This window comes from Lactuca sativa, chromosome 2, assembly GCF_002870075.4.
Source record: "Lactuca sativa cultivar Salinas chromosome 2, Lsat_Salinas_v11, whole genome shotgun sequence".
NCBI lineage: Eukaryota > Viridiplantae > Streptophyta > Magnoliopsida > Asterales > Asteraceae > Lactuca > Lactuca sativa.
In genome coordinates, this window is record NC_056624.2 from 84,981,022 (window position 1) to 84,991,838 (window position 10,817).

A 10,817-nucleotide genomic window follows, 5' to 3' on the forward strand; every position below is an offset into this window, starting at 1 on the left:
GGTTATAGTTCAATTGCATAAAAACCAACATTATTTTTCCAACTTTTTGCCGAAAATTGATACTTTATATTTGAAATCGATTTACTTTGTAAACTCAACATCGTTATAATCAAATAATAAGATGTGATGTTTAATTATATTTTATTACTTGATCTTTAATATTTGGAAAAATTTCCAAGGATAAAATATGATTAATGAATTATGTAAGTATTTTAACTTTTATAGGAAACCTTTGTTTATAGAATATATTAGCTTATTAAGTTTTGCATACCATTGCAATGTGTGATCAAATTTGCCTTTATCATATATCTTTTTGTAATATGTTTTTTTTATCCTGTATCGCTTACCAAACAAAGTGTAAGTGAAAACAAGAAACTATAAGTAAAGTGGCTAACACATTTTTTTATCCCATATTGCTTAAGAAACAAAATTCAAAGGAATATAAACATCTACAAGTGAAGAGGCTAAAACAGTTTTCCTTATATCTTTGTTCTCGTGTTCTTGATTGTGACCGGTTTAAGTATCAATTGCAACATTCTTGGAATATTATAATAGAATTCCATGGAAATCAAGTAACATTATTTTTCAACTATTTTTGTTGAAAATTGATACTTTATAATCACAACTGACTAATTATGTAAACTCAACATCGTTATAATCAAATAATAGAATTTTTAATTATATTTTTTCCATTGAACTTTAATATTTGGAAAAGTTTGTAAGGATAAAAAGTGACTAATGAATTATATAACTATTTTAACATTTAAGAGAAACATTTATTTATAGGATAAAATATATTATTAAGTTTTGTATACCATGGCGATGTGGGATAAATTTGTCTTTATCATATGTCTTTTTGTGGCATAATCATTTATCCCACATCACTCAAGAAACAAAATGGAAGTGAAAGCAAACAACTATAAGTAAAGGGGCTAAGACATTTTTATTCTACATTTTTTGAGAAACAACAATCAATGAAATACAAACACCTATAAGTAAAGAAGTAAGAACATTTATTTTATATCTTTGTTCTCTTGTGTTTTTTATTGTAATTAGTTTGGATATCAATTGCAACATTCAAGGTCATTGTCGACCACAAAAGTTTTTTTTTTGGTAGAATTATCTTATTTTTCTATTTTTTGTGATGTCCAACAATACTAGAATATAAAATGATGTTATTATGATGACCTTATTTAATGAATATGCAATCATCATAAACTTAAAAAAACAACCTTCATGGAAAGTCTTAATAAAATCCTTTAACATTTATATAACTATAATGTTCAATTTAATTTCTTTGAACAATCTTCAAACATCCAGTGTAAATAAAAATTATGTATATGTATGGTGATGATTCGAAAGAAGTTTACTTGTGTCACAATACAATGGACTATGAAAATCGACATACTATGAGTATGAGTGAGTAACGTAACAGTATACCTACTTTCGGAACCAGAATCGTCTTGTAACCGTCTATTTCAGAACTAGAACTGTCTTAAGCAGTTCCGGTTTAATTTTTTTGGAACCGCTACTTGTCGGGTACCCGTTCTCATTATATGCTACTCATTTTTTTTAATATAATTATGTTTTTAGCTATAATGTACTAACTTAAATAAACATATGAATTACCATTATTAGTATTGGAATTTAAAATTTAGATTTTGGTAGAGTATGTTTTAAATAAAAGATATTATGCATTCCTTACCTACATGTTAATAAAGTTTTAAGTATCGGTTGGTGTACATCACTAATAACACCAAATATTGATATATAATAATACAAAATAGATATCGATATTAAACATACATAATATAATCAGTGCTAGACTTCTAGCCCAATAAAATGTTGGTTACCAAGTGAAAGTGAAACCACGTAACCACTTAGGATCTTTAATCATATACATTGGCGGAGACTCTTAGAGGCCAGGAGAGGCCATGGCCTCCCCGATTTTGAGGTTGATAATACATATATGTATATAGGTTAATTACGAAAAAATCATTAATATGACTAATTGGCCCCCGATTATGAGCTTCCTATAATGATGTAATATAACTTGAAACAGGATAAAGAATCAACCAAAAAGTCTACAAATCACTGAAAAAAATCAAAACCAACCTTCATTCGTTCGGAAACCAAATCATAGAAGAAATTACTCTCAAACTCTATAAAAGCAAATAATCATAATCTAATTTACAACTTTTTTAACTCAAGTTTTGAGTTTATGAAAACAATAAACCAAAAATACTTATTCCAGCCAACGGAAAAATATATCTCAAAGCTGCCGATAAGAAAACATCGTCGTTGAAAAAAGAAATCTCAAATCTGACCAGAAACCGCAACAAGTTGTTTGGCTCCTCACACCGGTCATGAGACTGCTTGCCTCTAACCTCTAGCGTGCTCTTTGTTGGCTGCTGCCCCTTTCCTCTCATGTATCCTCACCACCGGCGCAACAATGAAGTTGTACGTATTCCCTTTGCATCTCTTTTTTTACTTCCATCCTACTCATAAATAGATAAGATTGTTTATACTTTGATTACTGTAAAGATATCTATACAAAATATATGATATAGACTTTTGAGTCTAGAAGCTGCCACAGTGTAAATAAGTGAATAACTACTATTACTTTATTAAATAGAAATTTCTAGCTTGTTATTACTAGTTAGTATAGTTAAAAATAGATAAAGAAATCGTTAGTAGCTTAGTGTAGTTAGAAATTTATAATAAAACATATTTATTAAGTTTATTTATATGTTTTTGTTTTAAAAAAAATGATATAGTCCATGTAGACACTAAAGTAATTACTAATTACTAACATATGAATATATAACACTATGACATTAAGGCAACTAAAATCCTAATATATCAAAAGTCCTAATCCTAATATATTAGAGATCGTAATGTATCATGAAAATGTAAGACTATAAGACGACCAAACAAAATAAAGAAATCATTAGCATGGTTAGAATTTTATATTAAAAACTATATTTATTAAACTTGTTTATATGTTTTCGTTTTGAAAATCTTATTTCGGCCCCCGCAATTATAGTCTTCGTGTTCCACCCCTGATCATATAAACATTTTTACATGATTATAATTTTCTATTATTATAAGATGAGATTTATACAAAAGTTGACTGTAGTTTAAGTAATATTAACCAAACATTTTTAATTAGTTGCTCCAAGTCATAACTAGTTGGAAATGAAAATGATAATGTATGCTTATCTATAGATTGAATAGTCACAAATAAACTTAAACCTGGGTACTTGGTTAAGAATCAGTTCCCGCCGGTTCCAATTTGGTTCCAATATTCTAAGAACCACCGGTTTAGATTCCGGTTTTGGTTTTGGTTCCAGTCAAATAGGGTGGGATACCCACTTATGCTCACCCTCCAAATATGAGCATGCAAACTTAATCATTTTGTAAGTGTTTAACTATTTTTGATAATAACTTTTAAGTTTTAATACTTCTAAAAGTTGAAACCAAATAATAAAATACTTAAAACTTTGAGATAAAAACGTGTTTTTATAATGAAATGACCACTAATAAATATTAGTAATAGAACTGACCCGGATCCCGGGTTTAAAGAATGACTTTATCCGGGTTCTGGGTAATCCGATTTTCAGGTCCTTCGGGTCGAGATAAACTGGGTTTAAGAATCGGAACCGTTTTAGGAACCGGAACCGGTTTTAAGGGTCGGGACCGATTTTTATGAAAAGTTTAAAATATCAATATCTCATTTGTTTGAATTCATATTAGCATGAGTTTTTTTTTTTTTTTTTTTTTTTTTTTTTTTTTTTTTTTTTTTTTTTTTCAGAGTGTAGTTTATAGTTTGTACATGGTTTTAGAATATAATTTTGTCATTTTTGAGTTAATATTCATTGAATTACAGTCCCCCAAAGTCCGGATATCAAAACTGTGAATTTTTTGTTTTTCAGCTTTATTTTTATATTTTGTGAAAATTTTAAAATACAAATCCAATTCGTTTGACGTCGAATTATCATGAGGTTTTTTGTACTGTATAGTTTAGAGTTTTTAAATGATTTTAGACTATAATTTTGTGATTTTTGATTTCATATTCATTGACTTATAGTCTCTCAAAGTCGGGATATCAATGTTGTGAATTTTCTATTTTTCAACTTTATTTTTATGTTTTGTGAAAATTTAAAAATACATATCTAATTCGTTTGAAGTCGGATTATCATGAGGTTTTTCGCAACATGTATTTTAGAGTTTGTAGATTATTTTAGACTATACTTTTATCATTTTTGGTTTCATATTCATTGACTTAAAGTCCCCAAAAGTCAATATATCAATGCTGTGAATTTTATGTTTTTCAGTTTTATTTTTATATTTTTGTGAAATTTTAAAAATATATATCTAATTCATTTGAAGTCGGATTATCATGAGGTTTTTTGCAACGTATAGTTTAGAGTTTGTATATGGTTTTAAATTATAATTTTGTTATTTTCCGGTTCTAGACTCACTTTACCTGGTTCTACCCGACCCACTTTAATGTTTACAGGTTTTGGATTCTAGACCTATTTTACTCGGAACCGAACTAGAATCGGTTCTTATATACAGGTCCGGTTTTCGGTCCTACAAAATCCTGTTAATCGGTTTCGAAATTTTCCAAATTCCGTGTCTACCTATCCGGGTTTAGACCAACTCTAATTCCTAGACTTACTCATAAAAGAAAATAATAAAGAAAGAGGGGGGGGGGGGGGGGGGGGGGGGGCGTTAGGATATTATTATGGTGTTGGGTAAACGCGCAGTCTAACCTAGCCCAGCCCCAGACGACCGATTGAATTTTGTTATCGCGATTCACACAACATCGTCAAAATGTGTAATCCAATTCTCATTGACCCAAACCCTAGATTTATTCCCACTTTCTCTGTGTTTCTGTCGGTGAATTCGAGACGAAGAATTTGCATGTTACATTGATTCGCAGTCACGCAAAAATCTCTATCAGATCTGGTTGATTGTATCGGTAAGTTTAATGTTTGTTTTCTTGTATAATTTTTAGTAGAATCATATTTGTTTTTTATTTCTAGCTAATTAAGGTATCGATTCTCTCTATTATGACTTTAAATATCAACTTCAGTTGTTTTGAGGTGTAATTAACGATAAGGTGCGACTACTTTTATGTATATTAGGCAAAGGAACGATGGTTATTATGACGGTGAGCATAGAAGGGGTTGTTTAATGTTCATCGATTATGATTTTCTATTTAGTAATTTCTTTTTCATCATGGAAAACCACACATAGGCGATAAATTCTTTTTCTGTTCCTATCATCTTTCCGAAAGAGTTGCACTTTTGATTGGAGTCAACGAGTACTTTAGAGCTACAAGTTTTCCATCGATCTTGTTTATATATTGAAGTCTTTGTTAGACTATTAGAAGTCTCGACTATCAAATTGATATTCATGGCCTTTTTGATTGAAAAGAAGTTGTAAACTAATAGGGGTGGATAATCAATGGTTGACTTAGCAAAAACTTTTGTAATGAGGGGTTTATTTCTCTTAATGGAATCTGTCAGTTTGTTTTTAAGACACAGGGTTGTTGGGCTATTTTTATCTTGCTCTTATGCTCTTTTCGGATGACTTTGAGGAGGCAAGTTTGATGCTTGTTCTCATGTTCTGCTTTGTGGAGTAGGTGATAAATTGTGTTGACCTTATTCTATGTTAATGGTTACTAGTTTAGTGCTTTTTTCCTTTAAGGGGTTGAACTTTTATAGGTAGAAAAGTGATGATATTGGCTACTTATCTCTATGCTTATGATATTTTCTTTCATGGCTGTTATGAATATGATGAAATGAATACATCTGTCTTGACAGGTTGAACACAATTTCTTCCACCTCAAGCATGTTCTGATAGGTTATGATTGTGAAGATGGATAAAGCAGTTGCTTCTTCATCACATGACCTCGCCCAACGTCTTTTTGACAAAGTAAGCATTACTATGATCTTTGATTATTACAATTACTCTTTTTTTTGTTTCTATTCAACATGTGATTCATGTATTCAAATACTCACTTGCTTTCTTTGCATCTTAGAACATTGAGTTGGAAAATAAGCGCCGAAAGTCAGCTCAAGCAAGAGTGCCATCAGATCCAAATGCTTGGCAACAAATGCGTGAAAATTTTGAAACAATAATACTTGAAGACCATAGCTTTTCTGAGAAGCACAGTATTGAATTTGCTCTATGGCAGTTACATTACCGAAGGATTGAGGAATTCAGGGCTCATTACAATGCTGCATCTGCTACAGATTCAACCACATCTAGGGCAGGGGGGGCTGCCCGACCTGACCGAGCTTCAAAAATTCGTCTGCAATTCAAAACTTTCCTCTCAGAAGCTACTGGTTTTTACCATGATCTAATTTTAAAGATTCGGGCCAAATATGGACTCCCAATTGGACAATTCTACCCTGAACCCGAGAACCATAATGTGAAGGAGAAAGATGGAAAGAAATTTAATGAAGTTAAAAAGGGTTTGATATCCTGCCATCGTTGTTTGATATATCTTGGTGATCTTGCACGCTATAAAGGGCTTTATGGGGAAGGTGAATCAAAAAGTCGTGATTATGCAGCTGCTTCAAGTTACTATTTGCAAGCAGCTTCTCTTTGGCCATCTAGTGGGAATCCACATCATCAGGTTAATCATTAAGTATCATTAAAGATTTAATTTAATTAAGTTGTACGTTTATTTATATAATTATATATTTATTTTTTTTATGTTTTGCAGCTTGCTATATTGGCTACTTATTCAGGAGATGAATTGATGGCTGTATACCGTTATTTCCGAAGTCTGGCAGCTGAAAATCCCTTCTCCACTGCAAGGGATAACTTGATAGTAGCCTTTGAGAAGGTATGCATTCTCAAAAATAAATAAAGATTTTGATTTTGTTCAAAAATGGCTTTAGAGGAAATAAACAAAATAAAAAACTTGTTCATATTCGCAACATTATGTCTTGTGTTGTTTGTTATGTTTACAATTATTTTACATGCAGAATCGGCAAAGTTATAGTCAGTTGCATGTTGATTCAAAAGCTTCTTCTGTTAGGACAAGAGGCAGAGGAAGAGGGAAAGGGGAGCCAGGTGTCCGATCAAAGGAGCCAATTACCGATACTACCCCTGATGTGGAAAAAGCAACTGAAATTCGCCAAGTGTTTAAAGCTTTTCGTGTTCGGTTTGTTCGATTGAATGGCATTCTTTTCACACGCACAAGGTATGTATGTTCTTAGACAGTGGTGTAATGTTTGGTATGATGGAATTCAGAATGGAATGGAATCGTTCATTCCATTGGAAATTTGGAATAAAAAGAACTTTCTGTTGTTTGACCGAATGAATTTTTTTTTTCTTTACATCATAAAAAAATGCAATATATAATCCATGTTTGTTATGTGGTTTTTGTTTAATGGTTTTAATTAACTTACAATTTTGTTTCAAAAAATCGCTATTTTATTCATTTTGATTTTATTTGGGTTTTAATGAGCTTTTTCTTTGTTTAATTTTTCATGTGGTAAATAAACAACATTAACTAAAGTTAAATAATGTATAGAGTAGGGGTTAAAACTTTACAAATGGCATTAAATTAAAATCTATATGAAATTAATTCCATTCCTACAAGATAGCCAGATCTGATAATAGAATGTAATCACTCATTCCATTACCTTTTTTTTATTCTATTAAGTAGTGTTTGGTATGATTAAATCAGGGAAAGAATGGAATGATTCATTCCATCGGAATTGGAAAAATCTGTTTGTTTTGTCTAATGGAATGGAATGAACCAGTTTTGGAGGAATGTGATTCCTTCCATTTCTAAATTTTTACTCCTTACTTTAGGTTTATATATATATATATATATATATATATATATATATATATATATATATATATTACTCTATCATGGAATTGAATGAAAAATTGCAGGAGAACTCATTTTATTCATCTAATTTGTGGTGAAACAAATACTTTGTTAAGATTTTTTGCTATATACATTGTATTTAGATATAATATAAAAAACAATTCTTATCCTATATGCTAACAAAACATGATAATGGAATGTAATGACTGATTCCATCACCTTTCCAATTCCATTACTCTGTGATTTCATTCCATTCACTAATCACATGAAATATTATTTCAGCTTGGAGACATTTGAAGAAATCCTCTCTCTAGTCACCAACACTTTACAAACCCTTCTTTCTTCCGGAGCAGAAGACGAGCCAAATTTTGGCACGGATAATTCCGAAAACGCCCTTTTCATCGTAATACTTGTCACCATACTTATATTCACAGTCAACAACGTAAAAGGAGGACCCGAAGGTCAAACATACGCAGACATTGTCCAAAACACAGTTCTCCTCAAAAACGCCCTCATCACATTTCACAATCTAATCGGTCAACTCCTGAAAAGATGCCTACAGTTGACCAATCCTTCCTCAAGCTTCTTACTTCCCGGAATCCTAATTTCCATGGAATATCTCGCTTCTCGACCCGATGTTATTACTGAAACTGATGACTTTTGGACCCACTGCATATCTTTCTTCAATAAACTTCTCTCTGCTGAAATCAATGATATGACAAGGTATGAAGAGAGGAGGGAAAATGATTATCAGCCTGCATTGTGGGAGGATTTTGAAACCAGAGGATTTTTGCCCCTTCAATCTGCCCAAACTTTTTTGGATTTTTCAAGGAAGCATTCTGTTTCGGGTGATAAATCGGCTCGTGTCAAGCGGCTTCTGGCTGCTGGGAAAGTTATTGCTGACCGGATTACAGTTGACCGGAAAAAGGTCAGGTTTGACCCCAACATGAAAAAGTTTGTTATTGGCATTGAAACACAGAAACATGAAAACAAATCAAATGGGGTGATTAACGAGGAGGCACCTGCACCTGCACCTGTGGAAAGTGATGAGGAGGATGAAGTGATTGTTTTTCGGCCAAATTTGATTGATAATCGGACGGAAATGCCCCTGGTAAAAGGGACCACTCAAGAGGAGGTTGAGAATGTGCAAAGTAAAGATTCGGGTACTACTACTACTTCTCAGTTTGCGGTTCCGGTTTCGGTGTACAATGCAGTCGGGCAGCCATATCATCAGTCTCCGATGTGGCCGGGCAGCCTTACGGGCGGGTTTAAAGGTTTAAGCTTAATGGAAAACGGGCATGCGGGTCAACCCGGAATGCAGAGTTCAAATGCTGCACTTCCAATCCAGCAGGTTATGGGTATACGTGAAAACAGTGTAAATTACGATATCATCCCTCCTTCTGGACCAGATCCTTACATTGTGGGTCGAAACACGTTCCCAAATATGCCGACTAGCTCTTTGAAAGTTTCTACGGGTCGACCCGTTAGACATCTTGGACCCCCACCTGGATTTAGCTCTGTGAGACCTAATAGTAATAAGCAAGTGGGACAGAATCAGAATCAGAATCCTGTGAATGATGATTATAGCTGGTTGGATGGGTATCAGTTGCAATCATCAATGAAGGCAGGGGTACAACCGGTAAATTTCGGGACCCACTATATGAATATGAATATGAATATGAATGAATCCGTTGCTACTACTTCTAGTTTTCCGTTTCCCGGGAAACAAGTTCAAGTTCAGTTTGAAGGTGCAAGGCAGCAAAACTGGCCGGAAACCGCCACAGACCACCGTGAAACACTTCAACAGCAGTATGTTCCCCTTCCCCGATTGGACCAACAAGGGGGACAGTCTACATGGAAAGGCAATCAGTTTGTGTGATTTCTCTGAGCAGGGGACGGTATTTTTCTTTTTGACCCTTGTACTTTCAAGTTTTTACATTCTTTACCCTTGTATTTTTGTATGAAGTTTGTTTTGTCTGTGTTGTGTGAAGGTCATTCGTGATTGTTCTGATGTGGCATTTGATCCTCTTCTTTATCATCATGACATGAAGTTACACACTCCAACTTAAACCAAATCAATTTTCTTAAATTTTATTTTGGAGTGTGGTGGTGCTGGCAATCTCGGCATGCTTGCAGCCAAAAAAGTGAGCATCAACTCTTACACTACTATCACTTAAATTGTTAATAGGGTGATTTGGGTTGTTATTATTAATATGTTTTTAAGGTTTTATCTTATTTACAGAGACTGTGAGTGGCTTTCCCAGTGGAGTCGGAAACAACCTGGTACTGTTGAGTTCTACATTTGTGGTTATTTGGGTTGGGGAGGGATGTGGTCCATGTCAGCATATCCATATCCATATCTGCCTAAAATCTGTATAAATGTCACTTGTGGCTTTGGCTTATCTCTGGAGATGAAAATGGTGGAACATCACAATGGAAGCATATTATAATAAATCATAACATATAAATGTTTGTTATATTCAACTTCTGCCATTCGCCCTGATGCTTCTCTGTATGTTAGAAATAATCTTGGTTTTTTGGTTTTTGTTTTTTATTGATACATGAGAGAGGTATGTTTTTACTTTTGTTTTTGTTGGATTTTGAACAAACTACTACAATTTCACATGATGTTTGTTGCTCAATAAATTTTTATTTGCTTTAGTAATTGTTGTCTATTAATTTTTTCAGGGTCCCGGTTATTTGATATAATAAAAACGATCATCTTTTTTATTATTATTATTATTATTATTATTATTATTATTTTTTTTTTTTTTTTAATTTCCTTAATTTTATATGATAAAATTGTCTTTTTTTGTTATACGCTTTTCACTTTTATTGTTTTCGTGCAACAATTTAATACTTAAGTTTGTTTCTTGTTACTGTTTTCTGTAATAGTTTTATTTCTTTGATTTTTGTGCGTTGATTTTTCTGTCGTCGTATGATAATGGTAATG

At 32.6% G+C, this 10,817-nt stretch overlaps 1 protein-coding gene across 2 annotated transcripts; it reads left to right on the forward strand.

Moving 5' to 3' along the window:
- The first annotated feature begins 4,728 nt into the window (after nucleotides 1–4,728).
- LOC111915362 (nonsense-mediated mRNA decay factor SMG7) lies at nucleotides 4,729–10,525 on the forward strand. 2 transcript variants are annotated; one of them, XM_052768370.1, is made up of 8 exons: nucleotides 4,729–4,987; nucleotides 5,835–5,946; nucleotides 6,053–6,652; nucleotides 6,743–6,865; nucleotides 7,008–7,225; nucleotides 8,147–9,762; nucleotides 9,856–10,008; nucleotides 10,107–10,525. In XM_052768370.1, the coding sequence occupies exons 2-6, from the start codon at nucleotides 5,878–5,880 to the stop codon at nucleotides 9,741–9,743; spliced, it is 2,607 nt and encodes an 868-aa protein (XP_052624330.1). In that variant the 5' UTR covers nucleotides 4,729–4,987; nucleotides 5,835–5,877; the 3' UTR covers nucleotides 9,744–9,762; nucleotides 9,856–10,008; nucleotides 10,107–10,525. The 2 variants fall into 2 exon arrangements, with proteins under 2 accessions (XP_052624330.1, XP_052624329.1); XM_052768369.1 differs by having other exon boundaries at nucleotides 4,749–4,987; nucleotides 10,089–10,525.
- Nucleotides 10,526–10,817: the final 292 nt, after the last annotated feature.